This window comes from Pyrus communis, chromosome 14, assembly GCF_041283825.1.
Source record: "Pyrus communis isolate YQ-2024b chromosome 14, ASM4128382v1, whole genome shotgun sequence".
Taxonomy (NCBI): Eukaryota; Viridiplantae; Streptophyta; class Magnoliopsida; order Rosales; family Rosaceae; genus Pyrus; species Pyrus communis.
In genome coordinates this window covers 23121411-23140955 of record NC_142578.1, presented here as the reverse complement: position 1 = coordinate 23140955, position 19545 = coordinate 23121411, and the positions used below count along the sequence as shown (strand labels likewise).

The 19545-nt window shown below is 36.8% G+C and overlaps 1 protein-coding gene and 2 long non-coding RNA genes across 5 annotated transcripts; 2 read left to right on the top strand and 1 right to left on the bottom strand.

Moving 5' to 3' along the window:
* Positions 1-825: 825 nt before the first annotated feature.
* Positions 826-2867, top strand: LOC137712965 (uncharacterized). 3 transcript variants are annotated; one of them, XR_015955967.1, is made up of 7 exons: positions 826-974; positions 1238-1300; positions 1494-1608; positions 1693-1779; positions 1881-1918; positions 2226-2278; positions 2781-2867. It is a non-coding gene; the product is annotated as an uncharacterized LOC137712965 (long non-coding RNA). The 3 variants fall into 3 exon arrangements; XR_011065254.2 differs by lacking the exon at positions 826-974 and having other exon boundaries at positions 1004-1300; XR_011065256.2 differs by lacking the exon at positions 826-974 and having other exon boundaries at positions 1004-1300; positions 2691-2830.
* Positions 2868-3237: 370 nt separating this feature from the next.
* LOC148691427 (uncharacterized) lies at positions 3238-7015 on the top strand. The gene is made up of 2 exons (XR_015955968.1): positions 3238-4867; positions 6488-7015. It is a non-coding gene; the product is annotated as an uncharacterized LOC148691427 (long non-coding RNA).
* An 8313-nt stretch (positions 7016-15328) lies between these two features.
* LOC137713829 (strigolactones hydrolase CXE15-like) lies at positions 15329-19187 on the bottom strand. The gene is made up of 2 exons (XM_068453184.2): positions 18444-19187; positions 15329-15830 (listed from the first exon to the last, which is right to left on the bottom strand). The coding sequence occupies exons 1-2, from the start codon at positions 19109-19111 to the stop codon at positions 15524-15526; spliced, it is 975 nt and encodes a 324-aa protein (XP_068309285.2). The 5' UTR covers positions 19112-19187; the 3' UTR covers positions 15329-15523.
* Between the last annotated feature and the right edge of the window lie 358 nt (positions 19188-19545).

Here is a 19545-nt window from a genome sequence, read left to right as displayed (position 1 = left end):
TTCGTGAACCAAATCAAGAAGATCTAGATCGGCTTCTTCATAAAGCTAAAGACCGTGACTTTCTGGGCATGATAGGGTCATTAGATTGCATGTATTGGCAGTGGAAGAACAGTCCCATTGGATGGCAATGAGGCTTTATCGGAAGATCGAGAAAGCCAATTATTGTGTTAGAGGCAGTTGCCTTGTTAATATATGGATCTGGCATGCTTTTTTTGGAGTCCCAGAATCCCAAAACGACATTACAGTTCTTGGACGTTCACCCCTCTTCAATAACTCGACGGAGGGTAAATAACCTTAACTTGACTATTACATCAACGACCGTCAGTACAATATGGGGTATTACTTGGCATATGACATCTACCCAAAGTGGGCAACACTTGTCCAAGGAATTCCAAACCATGTGGATGACGCCCAAAGGTGGTTTACCTTACACTAAGAGGCATACAGAAAAGATGTTAAGAGAGCTTTTGGTATTTGACAAGTACGATGGAAGATCATCAAGGAATTGGCAAGAAGGTGGAGTCGAGATAAATTGAACTCCATCATGATGCCGTGCATCATATTACATAACATGATTGTGGAGGATGAGCGCAATGGCTATATTAATGTAGAATCTGATGACGATCAAGATGATCCAAATAGGTCAAAGAGGGCTCGTGCAAAAATATATAATGGTTCTAATTTGCCTTTAGTTGGCGTCATGTTGACGCTAGCTAGCCTTTGGGCTTGAATTGTGGACCGGCATGACTGGCTGGCTGGTTCGGGCCAGTCGGTTGGCCCATTGTGCAATTATAACTTGATGGGCCTACTAGTCATTATGCCTAGCTTTCGATTGGAGATGATTTTCATATCATTTTGGCCTATTTTCGATCATCTGACCATATTGGCTGGGGATGGCACAGCCTTTGTTTTGGCAAAAGCGAAGAGAAAGAGAGAGAGAGAGAGAAAGAAAGTAGATTTGGCGGAATAGGCAGGTACTTCCCCCTATTAAACCCTAAAACTTATACGACCTTCATTCTGCAATAATTCGCTCTCTGAATGCAATCAAAGAGGGTCAAACCCCAAATTGGGATTCCAATTTGGGTAAGGATTGATTGATTGATTTGGCCCTCCTTTGTTTTCCCAGCTCTCGGTCAATCAATCCTTACCCTAAATTTTTATGTTTGATGTTGTCAGTTAATTCCTGGTTTGAAAATTCGGCATGCGGTTTTGATTTTTGTTGTTTGAAAATTGGCAGAGAACAGTCGAATTGGGAGTTTCTCCATGGCCAACAGCTCCCCCAGTAACGAATTTCCCCAGGGTTTGTATTTATTTCCTTCTCTCTCTCTCTTTTTTTGGGTGCGCTAATTATATACTTTATGCAGTTCCCAATTTGCCTATTTTAGTATTTGGTCTGTGGAGATTAGGTCGAAATTTCATAGATTATGGTTTATTTTGGAAAAATTTATTTGTTTTCTAATATGTTTTGTCTCAAATCTGTCACGTTTTCAAAGTGGCGCAAGCAGAAGAGAATAATGCCCCTTGGAAACAAGTGATCATTTCACTCGATGAGATAGTTGTGATGGAATCTCCAAGGAGGGTTGACGTTCCCGTCAATATAGCGAAGAAGTTTGTTCTTCAGCTTTAAAATCTTGGTTTGTAAACTTTGTATTGCTACAAACCAGTTCATTTATGGTTTTGATATGTTTTCAGAAATTCGTAACAAGGAAGAGGAAATGACAAGTGTATCGTAAGTTCACAAAACCCATTACGGTTTTAGACCCTTGGAATAACGGGCTGGTAAGAACTTCACCGACTCATATATGTTTATGTCCTACGCATTCTGTGGATACTTGTACTCTGTACTAATTTGAGCTTCCGTGCATTTGCTCGTGGACAAGGTTGTGAGGACTGACCTTAACACTAAGGATGGGATGTGGTTAGTTGTCAACTCCCTTGTGCTTTACTTATCTTGATTTTTATTTGCTACAGTGGAATCCGATTGTTATTTGTCTGTTTTATGCTTATGATATCGGTTGAGAAAATTTCTCGAGCGCGCCCAAAACCAGCCCCATCATATAGATGCCTGGCATTTGAGGAAGACCTGCGCAATTTTAATACCTGCAAGAATTTAACTGCATTCAGATATATTTACTTTATACCTGCAAGAATTTTAATACCTGCGCAATTTTAATATATGCATTCAGTGGATGGATGTACTTTATATTTACTTTAACTGCATGTAGGTGGCTGTCCAGAAGGATGCTAGGAGTGATATTCCCGAAATTGACATGAAGAAGTGAGTTTTGAATTCCCCTGTGCTCTAGTTATCTTGAATTGTATTGCTGCAATAGAATAGAACTGTTTCCGTTCCCTTTATGGTTTTGACGTATTTCATGATATGGGTCAGGGAAAAAATAGGAAATGAAAAGCTAGAATTTTGTTGAAATTATTCCCAATACCTGTTATGTTATTATTGTGAGAGTTGTGCAGTCTTAAATCTACATGCGAAGACTATACGCACACAGATACGAAGTACTGTTATGAATTGATCGCTAAGAGTCTAATGAGCGGTTAGGAATACTCTTGATTAACAGTGTTTGCAAGAATTGGTTACCAAATTAGCGATAGCTTCCTACCATGTAATTTTCATTCCATATCAGTCCATAGAATTTTCATACTGAAAGGAAAATGTATCGATTGCTGCATAGGTAAATTGAAAGTTCATGTGTGTTCGTAGCTTGTCTCAAATGGAAGGGGCTCTTACATAGCAGCATTGCCTATCTTGGTTTTGACTGCAGATACCATGTCCCTGGTAAAATGACTCTTAGAGAATTCATCTTATTCATTCGGGTTAGCATCAGGATAAGCAAAAAAAGGCCAATATTTGTCTCTTTCAAGAACACTAAACCTCCCGTTGGTGAGTGGCAGCTCATTTTTTCTTTTATGCATCCTATGTTGTTCCAAGAGTTCCAAAAGTTAAGGTTGTAATAATTTATGCACTGTTACAGGGGCTTTGTTTTATGAAATCGATGAGCAAAATAAGGGCGAAGATGGATTTCTGCACGTTACCTACAGTGGGGAAGAGAATGTTTGTGGATCAAATGAAGAGCAAGAACATGGGGATAAAATCTCTTTCGAGAATGAAAATTCTCAGGGTACGTTTTTCTCTCTGTTTCTGGGGGTTAATTATACAGTATGTTCTCCTCCACTAAATATACAAATAGGCATGTGCCTGCTTTTGTATTTGTGTATATGATGTCCTGCCTTCAGTTTCCCCCTTTTGATTGATTTTAACCCTATTTGACACTCGTCTGGTGTGTTAGGCTTTTGTGAAATACTTGAACCTACAATTTTTGTGTGTTTCTTTTCCTTTCTTAAGTTTGAAGATTCATAGGTGCAGAGTTGATATTGATTACGGTTTATGTTGGGAAATTTGTGATATGGTTTTTGGACAAATGTTTTTTTTTTCCCCTTGTCCATCTTGTACTGATGTTTTTGGACAAATGTTTTCGAAATGGCACAAGCAGAAGCCGCGAACAAGAGCGAGAATGGCTTGAGTAATTCATCCGGAGTTAGAGTAACTGTGTTTGTGTTTAACTCTAAACTCTATATACGACCCTAGCTTTTCCAGTATATTAAAATTTCACTTTTGACGCCAAATCCCGTGCGTTGGAGAAGCCTAACGTTCTTCACCTCTTCCGATATATGCGTTGCCATTGGCAACAAGAAATCGATGGGAGGCAAAGTACATGCTCTTCATATTCCCCCACACCCTTCATTTCTTTCCTTTTCCTGATCTCATTATAAAAGAAAAATGAAAACCTCTTCATGTTTCTTCTATTTTTTAGGCGTCTTTAGAAATCTATTGTTGGGTTAAATTTGATGGTTCATGTTCATCGACTTTGCTTTGGGTGCGCTGCCAAGTAAATCTGATTCCAAAGACAACCTTGCAGATCTCTTTACCAAGTTTATGTCGAAGTCTAGATTCTAGAAGCCTGTTCAAGGTATTGGATTGCGTAAATTATCGAAAATGAAACGTTTGCAGGTAAGTTATGTCCAAATTAGAGGAGTATCCAAAACATACCCACTTTACCATTTTGTATTATATTTCTCTTCGATTATGAACATTTTTCGAATTGAGTTTTGTTACTTGGCACTGAGATGCAGTTCCTATTTTTTGGTTGGATGAGATGGTTTATCACTTAACCCTACCGCAGCCGACTCATTTTCTGAGCTTTATAGTGGACGAAAATGGTGCAACACAAATTTAGGGTTCATGTAAACATCTCTGTAATCGAAACATCTTGGCATTACAAATTGCAAATTACAACTTTAGGGTTCATTTTCTCAGCTTTTGTTAAATGTGCAGACATTGATGTGCATCACAAAAGAAATATTGGGCGAAATAATCAAGAATTTTAGTATGTAGCTAAGTTTATTATCAAGTATCAACTAACGCAACATGGTTGTTTTTTTCTTTGGTTTTTGATAAAGCTCATATTCCGTTCGTCAGACTTTGTTCTTGTAGGTCCTCAAATCTCAACTTAATCCCAAAGGAACTGGGACAAAGAAAAAGAGATATTATACTGTGTGTATGTAATTAGAGCATTCGATATACAAACATGTTTATCTTTTGCAAGGCCAGGCATAAACTAGCTAATTAGAAGTAGAAAAATGCTATTTAACAAAGAAAAATGAGATTTGAGTTTTCAATATGGCACCAAGCAGAAGCCAACAATCCACACATCCAACACCAGAAGAAAGAATTCCGCTAAAGCAGAATATAATTTATGTAAAATCTTGTGCAAGGAAGATTGACAATATTGGTGACAAGAAGAAGAGAAGCCTATGTTTGTCTCTTCTGAGAACACTGAATCTTCCACGGGTGAGTTGCCTAGAGTAGATATGTGTTAATTGTTTTGTAAGTATAAATTCGTTAAAACTGAAAGGCGGCAAATTTTTACTACCACACATTACATTTTATTACAAATTTCTTAATACTTCTAACAAGACGTTGCGACCGAAAGCATTTTTAAACATAAACATGAGTAACACAAGTATTTTATGAATGAGCACTTCCAAAAATCTTGTCAAAGCACTGAGCAGTGCGTGAACCAAAAGGAAATCGCGTGCTGAGACATTAATCTTTAAAATAAGGTCAATTAGATAAGGCGCAATTTGTATTTAATAAATACATATATAATATGGACCACTAAATCTTAGAAAAAGGATACTCTCCTAATCAGACAATGAACAATTTTATCATTTAGCATAAAAGCAATAAAAGTTTCATTTGAGTTTGAGTTTGAGTTTGGTCGAAAAGTTATCGGTAGGGACATTTATTATTGTTAAATCAACAAAAGTCTTACTCAATTTCTTTTTGTTTGTAAAGACTCCACAATAAAGTAAATATGGCATCAATTGAGGTCATTTTCGAACCATACTAGCTTGTATTTGTCAACTTGATTAATCTACCATGTTTAATTAATCATGTAATATAACTCAAAACTAACTTAATACACGTAATCGTATCACGTTTGGGTTTACTTACGTAAACATCTTGTGGATTATAACTTAAGAATACATTTCTTTTATTTCAAAACGAATTTGATCACTCATAAGTTATTTGAAATGATACGTTAGTTCGGTTTGTTTTAACTGGTGCTGGTTTATTTTAATTGTTTGAGATGCCTCCTAATAATATTCAAGACGCTTTTATGGATAAAGATTATAGTTGGGGGTCAGGCCTTATGCCTCCTGTTTGTTTTTTTATTTTTTTATATAATAATATATTACATTAAGGGATGACAGATTTAAGCTAAGTTAAAAAACAGTCTAGCCATAATAATTTGATATTTAACTTGTAATTTACAAAGTCGAACATAATGCTTACACTTACAAAATACAAAGCAATATTATTACATTGTAATACTAAGTCGTGTCTTTTTCAAATCATGAATAAAACTCCATCCTACTGTCAATTTATGGAAAACAAAAAATTATATATTTAAAGGGGATTTTTGAACTTTAATCCTTCAAGAAGATTAAAATTTAATAAAAACTTGATGTTAGATTGGATTGGATATTGATTTTAGTCCCTTAATATGTACTTAATTCAAATTTATATTATATTTTTGTTTTAATATTTAATAGATATCTTATTTAATGTCATTATATTAAATTTTAAATTTATTTACACATTTTAATTCATTAATTTTATTTAACTTCCTCTAATTAGTGTACCTAAATGTCCGTATCATAATATGTTTTACTAATTTAGTGTACCGAAATGTCCGTATCTAAATATATTGTAGTGAATTAGTGGCAAGAAAAATATGCAAAAATATAAGTGTACCGAAAATTCCGTACCTAATTATATGATACTAAACTAGTGTACTAAAATGTCGATACCTAAATATATTTATTGACCCTAAAAACTACCAAGCCTATGTGGCGCGAAGGCCAAGTAACTAATAAGCTAACTACGTTCTTCGGTTATGTGCAGGGCATGCCAACTCGACGGTTGAGCTCGACTGGGGAGTAAAATGTGTTGATGTTGTGTTGAGCACATTACCGACTTCTTGATCCTGCAATTGTGGCCAAGGAAGGAACACGTCTTGGCCTTTAGGTTCTAGAGCCTGAAGACAAGGCTGCTAGTCTTTGCAAAGTTCACAAATCGTCAGCGCTGGGTTCGGTTATGGTGATTATATTCGTAAGAGTATAAGCACGTCAAACTGGTACCAGACTATATGGACACAAATACTCGAAGAAGATGTATGTCTTGATGGTAAATGTGGTTTGGCCGTTGGAATGCCGAACTCTAAAGTGTACTTGTGAATATCCAATCATAAAACAACTCAGCGTTCAACGTGCCGAGCCTAGTAACTTGTAACACCTCACTTTGCCGAGAAGGTTGATGAGATGACCTCTACCAACAAGAACTCAAAAGTCCTTGTTGACCGAGACTTGGATAAATAATTAATCGGTCTCGAAGCAGTGTTGTTCATCCAAACTGAAGGTGCTTCTTTATTAACTGATTCTATGGCTCCAGTGTTGTCTATCCAAACTGAAGATGTCATCGGTTGCCTTCACAATACTGTTTATCCAAACTGAAGATGTGTCGGTGGAAGAAATGGGAGAAGGATAAAATCTCAAAGGTTGTTGAGAAGCTTTGCACAGGGCAATTTGTGTGTTGAATTGGAGGGGCTTTGAATGATGCATTCCCTTCTCTATTTATAGTGGCCAACCCCCTTATGGTTGATCTAGGATCATACTCGAATTAGAACTCCTCAACCTAATCTGATTAGGTCTCGACCAATCCTAACTCCGATAGGACATTGAACCAACCTCTTTCAACAAACCAGATTCATCCCCTAATTCTCAGCATCCTTAGCCTTACGACTCCCTGTTGCACTAGGTTTCGACTACCTCACCCTTATCTAAACCAATCTTCCTCGCAGTAGGATTCGGCCGACCTTACTAGACAGCCCATAACAAGATTCTAGATGAATGCTATTGGGCCGTGAATAACTCTAAGCTCGGCCTAAAATAATATTTTGGGCCCAAACAATATTATACTAAACTAGTGTACCTAAATGTCCGTACCTAAACATATTATACTAATCCAGTGTACCGAAATGTTTGTATCTAAATATTGTAATAAATTAGTGGCACATAAGAAAATATGCAAAAACATAAGTGTACCAAAAAATCTTTGCAAAAATATTTTCTTATATAAGCTACTCACCATAATGAGAATTAAAATTTATAATATTTTCATAAAATTTAATTTATGAACATCATAAAATTATAAATAAAACAAAGAGACATTGAATACATATGATATCATTTAATAGAGTCTAGGGACTAAAATCAATTTTTAATCTTGTATAAGACATTTTTCTAAACTTCATCTTATTTAGGGATTAAAATCTAATTTTCTATATTTAAAATGATAAAATTTGTTAGATGATGATGACACCATTTCTTCCTCAATTTACTCCCACAACATCATACATACATACATACATACATACATATGTACGTGCATACGTGCATGCATACACATACATAATATTTTGATACAACTCCCCAATATTATAGTAATAACCATAAATATAAATTCTTCTGTAAGATCCCACATCGCCTAGGGGAGTGATCCTTATATGTATATTCCCATCCTTACCTAGCACGAGGCCTTTTGGGAGCTCACTGGCTTTGGGCTCCATGGGAACTCCGAAGTTAAGTGAGTAGCGCGCGAGAGCAGTCCCATGATGGGTGACCCACTGGGAAGTTCTCGTGTGAATTCCCAGAAACAAAATCGTGAGGGCGTGGTCGGGGCCCAAAGCGGAAAAGATCATGCTACAGTGGTGGAGCGGGCTCGGGATGTGGTATGTGGTGGACCCCCAGGCTGGGATGTGACAATTTGGTATCAGAGCCTAACCCTGGCCGTGGTGTGCTGACGAGGACGTCAGTCCCCTAAGGGGGGTGGATTGTGACATCCCACATCGCCCAGGGGAGTGGATCTTGTAAGCCTTATATGTATATTCTCATCTCTACCTAGCACGAGGCTTTTTGGGAGCTCATTGGCTTCGGGTTCTAGGGGACCTCCAAAGTTAAGCGAGTAGCGCGCGAAAACACTCCCATGATGGGTGACCCACTGGAAAGTTCTCGTGTGAGTTCCCAGAAAAAAAAAAACCGTGAAGGCGTGGTCAGAGTCCAAAGCAGACAATATCGTGCTACGGTGATGGAACGGGCCCGGGATGTGGTGGGCCCCGAGCTGGAATGTGACATTTTTATTATTAATATATACTAATAGCTTAATCAGATTCAGAAAAAAAAAAAAAAAAAAAGTAAGATGCTAACTTCAAATTCTTGTCTATAAACATACAAGCTCAAACACTTTAGAATAAATTAAAGAGCTATAGCTGGAAACTGTTCCAACAATATACCACATGCATGGTGATTCCTTAATCAGTTGCAGTTTTCAGTCATAAATCTTTTAATAACTTGCAAAGCTTCATTTAAGACTTATGTGTATGGATAATGGATCATTTGTTAAAAACCCATGTTCCTGTCCTTCAAATTTGACATACTCAATTTTCTTTCCCAAATCTTTTAACTTTCTACAGTAACTCTCCACCCTATCTTTCAATAGTTCATTGCCACCCACGATAACCAAGATGGGATCAAAGGCCACCTTCTCAAGGTTTGGAGAAATTTTTCTAGGTTCCGGGAACACTAGCTGAGCTGGTGTTCCCCACAAATAAAAACTTGACATGTGTTCACCACTAATTAATATCTTACATATGGCTAAAAACTCTCCTGAGTTAAGATTCATTTCGGTTTTGGGGAAATATGATGAACTCATTTCTTATACCTAACATTCATTATTTTATTTCTCAAAAAGAATTTATTTATTAAAGAAAAAAAAAATAAAAGCCCAGATTTCTCCCTCACAAGCCACCACCTCCGCCACCACACCCCTCGCCCCAACCCAACCCTCCCTTCCTTTCTTTCCCTTCCACTTTTTCTTTCTCCTCATCTCTTAAGCCGGGAAAGGACAAAAGTGAACCTTGGCAAGTCGGTGAACTCACCACCTTTTGAGTTGCCGCCGACCATCGCTCAGGCTAATGTCGAAGTAAGTGTGGGATGCACAGAGGGAAGATGAGCAAGAATAGTAAAATAAAGTCGCCGGTGAAATCGCCGACCGACGATGAAGGTGGATGGTTGATCTATGATGAGAGCTCGGTGTCAATGGCGAGAGGTGGGGGGGGGGGCTAGCATTTTCTAAATTTTCTCTTGCGTTAGGTTAAGGGTAAATTAGGAATTTTATTCCAAAAAAATCTAGATGGCATATTTTTACTTAAGAAAAATAAAACAAACACGTATCAAGCCTTCATTTGTGGGGAACGCTAGCTTAGGTAGTGTTCTCGATACCCAGAAAAATTTCTCCCTTGGACTGTTTGGTCCAAATGGGTTGACCATTGGATTGTCTCTGGTTTCTCCTGCTGGCATTGAAAGCCTCCAAAATCTGCATGGAATATTAACCATTAAATTAATTTTATGGAAGATAATTGTTGAATAAAACAAATTATAAAAGGCAGTTAACATAGATATCAAACTAATTTCTTAGGCCATCTCCAACCGAAGGAGGGCCAAAGGGCTATGTTTAGCCCTATAGCTCTACAAGAAATTATATTTTAATGAACAGTGCCATATCATATTTTATACCACCTCCAACCAAGGGGACCAAAAGGTCATAGGCCAAACATAATTTATTATTTTAATTGAATTAATATAGTTAATTAAATTAAACTACCATATTAAAATAAGATTTTCGAACATATTGGAAGATTATTGAAAGAGGTGGCCATTTGAAAATTATTGAAAAAATTAAAGGAAAGATTATTGGAAGAGAATAGAATGTGAAGAATTGAAATAAAATGAGATAAAATAGTATGAAATTGTCACATCCCGGCCCGAGATGGATCACTTCCCGAGCCCGCTCCATCACTGTAGCACGATATTGTCCGCTTTGGGCTTACCATTCCCTCACGGTTTTGTTTTTGGGAACTCACGAGCAACTTTCCAGTGGGTCACCCATCATGGGATTGTTCTAGCCCCCTTCTCGCTTAACTTCGGAGTTCCTACGGAACCCGAAGCCAGTGAGCTCCCAAAAGGCCTCATGCTAGGTAGGGATGAGAATATACATTTAAGGATCACTCCCCTGGGCGATGTGGGATGTTACAATCCACCCCCCTTAGGGGCCCGACGTCCTCGTCGGCACACCACAGCCAAGGTTAGGCTCTGATACCAAATTGTCACATCCCGGCCCGGGGCGGATCACTTCCCGGGCCCGCTCCACCACCGCAGCACGATATTGTCTACTTTGGGCTTACCATTCCTTCACGGTTTTGTTTTTGGGAACTCACGAGCAACTTCCCAGTGGGTCACCCATCATGGGATTGCTATAGCCCCCTTCTCGCTTAACTTCGGAGTTCCTACAGAACCCAAAGCCAATGAGCTCCCAAAAGGCCTCGTGCTAGGTAGGGATGAGAATATACATTTAAGGATCACTCCCCTGGGTGATGTGGGATGTTACAGAAATGGTGAGAAGTAAGTGAGAAATGATGTAGGAAAAAAAAAATTGTCCAGCAAAAAAAAAAAATTGGGATGGGCTCATCAGGCTGGTTGGCTGGAAATGGCCAGCCCTCTGGCCCGATTTGGTGGTTTTGGCCTAGTAGAACCCACAAGCTTTTTGGTTTAGCCCTCGATTGAAGACGGTTTTCGTGTCATTTCAAGCTATTTTTAGCCCTATATATGACCCTTTGGCCCAGTCGGTTGGAGATGACCTTATAAATCGGCTAGGGATCCTAAAATGATACAAAATATTGACGTGAGAATAATACTTGAAGGAATATTGTTAAACCAAAAAAGGAGAAATGATCCTAAAACGCATTAAAAACGACAATTTAATATGAAACCATAACAAAATAATGGGTGAAAGAGGTAAAAAATATATGTAGAATATTCGGTTTATGTCATAATAATTATCGTTATCTAAAAAAGTTTGGCCTTCGACTGCCCTATCCAAGTTTGCAGCCTCAACCTCAAATGGTTTTTCTTCTTCCTGCTACCCCATCAATTATAGTATTTTTTTCATTTGGCATGGAGTTGCCATCATCAACTAACAGTTCAGTTATCTTGCATCACATTTTTCATTGAACTCTTGTCTTACACGCTGAAATATTGTGTGTCCAAAATCTGATTGGTTTTGAATTGGATGCTCTTACTTTATCACAATCCATGAGTCCCAGCATCAATCAAATTTACAAAATTCGACAATCTACACCTACCGTCTATCAAATTTTGTTGTTGAAATCGTTGGATATGTCTATGTCGTCTTTCACTAGCAACCCACCTATGCTTTGCCACTTATGTCAAAAACCTCCCAAGTCAAAACTTAATCGATATACAGAGTCAGCCTCGTGCACCACATTAATCTCACTGCAGGAAAAATGGCACCGGACATGTCAAATCGACAATAAAATATATCATATGTAAAACCGACCTAATTTAAAATGTTTCCACATTTTTAAAATGATAAATATCAGTTTACTACCCTTAAGTTTCGTAGTTTTCAATATTTGATACATGGAGTTTTTTTCGTCTCAGAGTCATACCTAAAGTGTTAATTTTGGGACAGTCTCATACATCCGTTAGTCTGACCGTTAAGTCTTCCATTACTTGATGACGTGATGCTCATGTGGACAATGACTGAGCCCCACGTGTCATTAAGGGGTCCATGTGAAAATTAAAAATTCAAGTTGACCCCACTTGGACATTAAAAAATAATAATAATAATAAAAAACTTAAAAAAAATAATAATAATAACTTAAAACTAAAAAAAAAAAAAAAATTTAAAGAAAAAAAAAAAACTAAGGGTTTTTCCCATCCCCATTTCGAACCAAGTCGCAAATCCCCAGCAACCTCCTGCTCCAAACCCTCATCCTCCTCATCCCAAAACCTAACCCCATCCTCCACACCCCAAAACCAAACCTCAGCCAAACCACATGAAGTTATTCACGGAGCCCAATCCTCCAACACGCCAAGCCCAAGGCTACATATCTCTACCCTATTCCTCCGGATCTGGTCAAGGCCTCCAACCCTTTGCTTGAAATCCGACGCCAACGTGGATCTTCCTAAATCCGAACTGAATTTGTACCGTTGGGCGCTCCCAAATCGGACCCTTACCCACATCTAGCTTGGAGACCCTGACGTCCTGCAAATCCACTTGTTCTTGGCGGAGATTTGATTCTGAACTTCCTTCAAATTCACAAAAAATGGAAGAAAAAAAAATTAAAAATCATAGAGGTAGAGAGAGACAGATCGAGGAGGAGAGAGAGAGAGTACCTGCAAGATTTGGGTATCTTCGTGTAGAGAAGAAGAATTGAAAGCAAGAGCAGAGAGGGAGAACAAAAAAGAGGGGTTGGTCGCTGGATTGGATGGGAGGGAGAAAGAAAGCTGGGAGGGGAGTGGCATTGGCGAAGGAACAGGGGAGGGGGAGAGGCGGAGTAAGAGGAAGGATCATGATTTTCTATGTTGGGTGGGGAAGCAGAAACAGAGAGACCAAGATTGGTCTTTTAGGTTTAGGTTTGGTTTTTTAGTTTTTTAGTTTTTAAAATTTTAAATTATAAATTGTTTTATTTTTTAATATTCACATGGACCTATACTAACGCGTGGCCCTCAGTCATTGTCCATGTGGGTGCCACGTCATCAGTTAATAGAGGTTTTGACGGGAAACTTAATGGATGTATGAGGGTGGCCAAAAATTATGACTTTAGGTACCATTCTGAGATGAAAAAAACTTCATATACCAAATATTGAAACCAAGAAACTTCACGATAGTAAACTGAGATTAATCCTTTTTAAAATGATTTTAAAATTATTAAAATCGCTTTCAAATCACTAAAAGCACTTACAATTATGTTTAACCAAAAACACTTCAAACCATGAAGCATTGTGTAGAGCAACAAAATAATCCCAAAAATCAATATGACAACACATGGACTTTTTCTTTAGAAAAACAAGATTGCCCTCATTAAATGGGTAGGGCTCTCAAATACTCCCACGACAACTCAGCATCCTGAATGTCCAAGCAGTTCACTATGACCGCTAAGGCCTCCCCTAGTCGTGGCGTTGAAAAGTCAAAATCATTAAAGGTCGGATTAATTACTCCTATCTTTAATACAGTACCAATTGTAGATCAACTTTATCAAGTAAGGAATTCCTATCACAATCAATCATGGATGCTTCATCATCATCCCAAGATATTATCTCCTAATTAATATATTCAGAATACTTTTTCCTCATTCATCCAACAGATGACACACATCGCATAATGTGTAAGGCAAAACCCTAACCCTATAGCCAGCCACTCCATCTCCACTAAATTTTGATCATCTTTTGCTACGCATGCGAGCCCTAAACACTCACTCTTTTCATACGCACTAACATAATTTTGGTCTGTGATGAAGGTGTTAATTGTTTTGTAGGTACAAATTCATCAAAATTGAAAGACGACATATTTTGCCACCACACATTCCATTTTATCACAAATTTCGTAATACTTCTAATTTGCAACGCTTTTACACATAAGTATTTTATAAATGAGCATTTCCAAAATATTGTCAAAGCACTGAGCAGTGCGTGAACCAAAAGGAAATCGCGTGCTGAGACATTAATCTTTAAAATAAGGTCAATTAGATAAGGCGCAATTTGTATTTAATAAATACATATACAATTAAATCCTAATCCAAAGCATGACAGTGGATTGATAATATGGACCACTAAATCTTCTCAAAAGGATACTCTCCTAATCAGACAATGAACAATTTTATCATTTAGCATAAAAGCAATATTGGATAGTATACCAAAATCTCATACGAAAAGTTTGATTTGAGTGTGAGTTTGGTCTAAAAGTTATCGATAGGGACGTTTATTATTGTTAAATCAACATAAGTCTTACTCAATTTCTTTTTATTTGTAAAGACTCAACAATAAAGTAAATATGGCATCAATTGAGGTCATTTTCGAACCACACTAGCTTGTATCCGTGTCAAATATTTTTCAACTTGATTAATCTACCATGTTTAATTAATCATGTATATAACTCAAAACTAACTTAATACACGTAATCGTATCATGTTTGGGTTTACTTACCTATGCATCTTGTGGATTATAACTTATGAAAACATTTCTTTTATTTCTAAACCAATATGATCACTCATATAAACTAAAAAATTACTTGAAATGATACGTTAGCTCGGTTTGTTTTAATTTGTGCTCGTTTATTTTAACTGTTTGAGATGCCTCCTAATAATATTCAAGACGCTAGTTAAAGATTATAGTTGGGGGTTAGGCCCTATGTCTCCTGTTTGTCTTTTTATTTTTATTTTTATTTTTTTTATAAAATAATATATTTACATTAAGGGGTGACAGATTTAAGCTAAGTTACACAACGGTCTAGCCATAATAAATTGATATTTAACTTGCAATTTAAAAAGTTGAACATAATGCTCACACTTACAAAATAAAGAGTAATATTATTAAATAGTAATACTAAGTTGTGTCTTTTCCAAACCTTAAATAAAGCTCCCTCCTACCGTCAAATTTCTGAAAAATAATAATTACATATTTAAAATGATAAAATTTGTGAGATGATTATCACACCCTTTCTTCCTCAATGTACTCCTACAGCATTTTACATACATACATCATACATACGTGCATGCATACATACATAATATTTTGATACAACTCCCCAATATTATAGTAATAACCATAAATATAACTTTTCTTCATTAATATATACTAATAGCTTGATCAGATTCAGAAGGAAAAAAATTAAAAAAGCAAGGTTCTAACTTCAAATTCTTGTCTATAAACATACAAGCTCAAACACTTCAGAATAAATTAAAGAGCTATAGCTGGAAACTGATCCAACAATATATCACATGCATGGTGATTAATTCCTTATTCAGTTGCAGGTTTCAGTCATAAATCTTTTAATAACTTGCAAAGCTTCATTCGAGACTTTTGAGTATGGATCATTCGTTAAAAACCCATGTTCCTGTCCTTCAAATTCGACATACTCAATTTTCTTTCCCAAATCTTTTAACTTTTTCCAGTAACTCTCCACCCTATCTTTCAGCAATTCATTGCCACCCACGACAACCAAGATGGGATCAAGGGCCACCTTCTCAAGGTTTGGACTGTTCGGTCCAAACGGGTTGACCATTGGATTGTCTCTGGTTTCTTCTGCTGGCATTGAAAGCCTCCAAAATCTGCATGGAATATTAACCATTAAATTAATTTTATGGAAGATAATTGTTGAATAAAACAAATTATAGAAGACAGTTAACACAGATATCAAACCAATTTCTTTAAATCGGCCAGGGATCCTAAAATGATACATATCAAATATTGACGTGAGAATAATACTTAAAGGAATATTGTTAAACCAAAAAAGAGAAATGATCATTAAAAAATGTCCTAAAGGTGGCTCTCGTAAATTTATTTATATGTATTGAGAGTCAAATACATGTACGATATTAGAACCAATAAGTATGCATTTGTTATTGGTTAAGGGAGGATGACAAGGAATGTGGTTTGATTAGAAAAATAGATAAATGGATATGGCACTATCTTAATCATTTGAAAGGTCATACTTATATTGGATTAAGCACTATCTTACACGTTTGGAAAGGAACTCAAAGTTTGATCATTATTCATGCTTGGTAAGTAACAACGTTGCATATGTTCATACCACACAAATCAAATCAAAGTATCTTGAATAATTGTCAAAACCACAGTATTTTTTTTCTAGTATTAAAAAAGGTACTAAGTTTGAACCCCTCTCCTTTTTCCGTTGAGAAACAAAATAAGAGATTTTTTCGCTAATTGTTATGAACATATACTCCAAAACAATCATCATGCTTTTCCCTTTTTTGTTTTCTTATTAGCCAGAGGATCACATCTATTTATCGTACATCATGCGGTAAAAAATCATTGTAATTTTTATTATTTAAAATTGAATATAAACAGTATCTGACAAAAACTGACCGCACGATATATGATGAACGAATGTGATTGGAGTATTTCTGGGATCCTCACAAATAGGATCTGGTGAGGATCCTCTCTCAAATAAGTGCATCATGACTACTTTCTTGTCAATAATAGCTCCCATTTTTTATATCCAAATTTTTTAAAGCTATCAAAGCGGTCACCGACTAACTATTATTATGGGAGTGTTAACGAAAAATTCATGGTACTGTTCACTTTAACGAAAAACCACATTTTTACACTAAAAAGTCAATCCTGATACTATTCACTTTACCCTTTATTTTGTCCTTATCATTAAAACTCAAAGTTTTCAAGTCATTTTCATTAGTTTTTCTTATTATTTACTGTTGTTTCTCTACCCATGACTGTAAGAAAGCCCCAAGTGCGAATTTTCTCTGTTAAAAAATACCAACTGATATTCTTTATCACTAAACATTCATAACAGTTCATCATTAGAGCAACAGAATCAAAGGATCAAAGAATGAAATAAGAGCCCGAATGAAATAAGAGCCGAGGGAAGTTGAAAGGTTGAAGAAAATGAAGCTTTGACATTATTGTCTGAGTTACTTAGAAAAGGAAAGTGATCCTACAATATATAGTAACCGCTAGCTTAATGGATAAGCAACCTAATAAAAACCTAATAAGATTGTGCCATCCGTCATTATTAGTCAATAAACATTACGTGTTTAAATCTAATTAAGTTATGATCATTTTTATTAGTAGTATTTTGCAATGCCCATGTTGGTAAAACACAAGCTAATTAAGCTTAAATTATTATTTGAGATATTATTTGGATAAAGACACCTCCAATTTTAAAAGATGACTCGTTCAAGTTCAAGTCATGACACACGTAAGGAAGAAATGAGTTTCACATCATCAACTTTAGTGGGATTTGGAGGCATCTTCTACTTCTACCCTATGTAGGTGTCTTCTAGTAGTCATCACCTATAATTATCTAGAAGATCTTCTAATTTTAGACCATATTTTGAAGGGACAAGTAATTACGATGCAATTCACATGTGACGACATCTTTTATGGTCAAGATATATAACATTTAAATGATTACAATTTTTTTTCTTCTAACAAATGATATTTTCTATACTAATGGAGTGACGAATAGGCTAAACCTTATAATGGGCGAACCATAATAATGTGCTTTAAATTCACATTTGGCGAGAATTGAAGTCAAGACCTTTCACTTACAAATAAAGAGAAATATCACTAGACAATAACAGGAAGTGACAATGATCACAAATTTTGTGGTCACATAAAAACTTCTCTTAAAAGAGATAAATGGTATATACGAGTTTTGGGTTTTTATACAAACAAGTTGACCCTAACTGATCCCCCATTGAAGAACGAAAACAAAAAAGTTGACACCAAGTGAAAGAAAATACATTAATTTATGGAATTTCGTCTCGTGCATGGAGTTGACTTAGAATTTGTGCAACTTTTCTAAGCAGAAGATACATGTACACACATCCGAAGAATCCGAATTAAGTAATTGGATAGTGTGCCAATTTGTGGGCACTTTATTAGTTGTGACTTCTTTTGAGCATTAAGGTGTAGAAGTAGATCCAAATATGGTTTTTTATCCGATCAAACAACTTAATATGCTAAGTTGTGAGATTTTCACTTTATATATATATATATATATATATGTTATATCATGTTCCTTGAATTTATGATTCAGATTGAACGCGAGGATTTTCAAATACCATGTTGTAAGATAAGAAAGCATTAATTTTCCTCAAAAAGAAGAAAAAAAGATAATGAAGAGGGCATTAATGTGCAAACTAGGAAAGGACAAGACTAAAAAAGTTCTGAATTAATACCTGTCAAGTATTTCCAAAGTTAGCAATGCCTCACAAGGACCTTCCTCTGACTTTGTCCTCTCCACCCCACCAAAAAATGGCGCTAGGAGCACATACCCCCGTACCCTAACCGGAGCCGCCTTGACAGACCCCATCCCAAGCCGAACCGCCAGGTGGTGGGCCATATTCCCACCTGAAGAGTCACCCAATACAAAAACCCGATTCAAGTCAGCCGTACCACCAATCCATGCATCATTCGTGCTCTCACCCAATGCCTCCTTTTGCAGCCACTCCACTGCACTCACTGCATCATCAATCGCAGCCGGAAGCTTATGCTCTGGAGCGAGCCTGTAGCCCGGGGCCACGACAAGTGCTTGGAGCCCGGAAGATAGGCGGATGCAGCAGTTGTGGCAATTTGGCCACACGTGCGAGCCAACGCAGAAGCCGCCACCGTGGAAGTAGAAGACCACGGGGAGCTTGGAATTGAGGTTTGCTGATTTGGGTTTGTATAAACGGAGGGAAAGTTTATGTTTTGTGTCGAAAATTATGTCTTTGAAGGCCACGGAGCCGTCGTCAATGACAGGAATGTTGACGTTTATGTCCGTTAAGGAGCAGCGTTTGATCGAACCGTCGCTAAAGACTTGGAGAACTCCCATGCAATCTTCTACTATTTGAGGGAGGGAACCCATATATATATTTTTTCTTTTGGGATTTGGTTATCTGGGAATGGAGGGTGTGAGGAAAGATGTCTCATGGTAAGGGGGTATGTATAGAGAGGACAGAGAGGGAGGGTGGTGCTGGGGATAATGTGCAATTTGTGGGTTATTTGGTAAATTAATTTACGGGGACATCATATGCATGCATGGCCATTGGTTTATCCTTTTGTTTTGAAAATGGACCATATTGGGTAGCTGTAAAAAAGTTGGCTTGGTTGGTTGAAAATTACCAGTTGCCTGGAAACTTGCAACTATCATCACATAGATTAGAAAACTTGTTACAATCCAATTAAAGAACTGAAAAACTTGTCCATTCAAAGTGGCCTACCTAGTTTTACTTTTCAACAAATATTAGGCTTACCACTCATCAAATTTGTTTACCAGGCCACTAGGAAATACCTTTACTA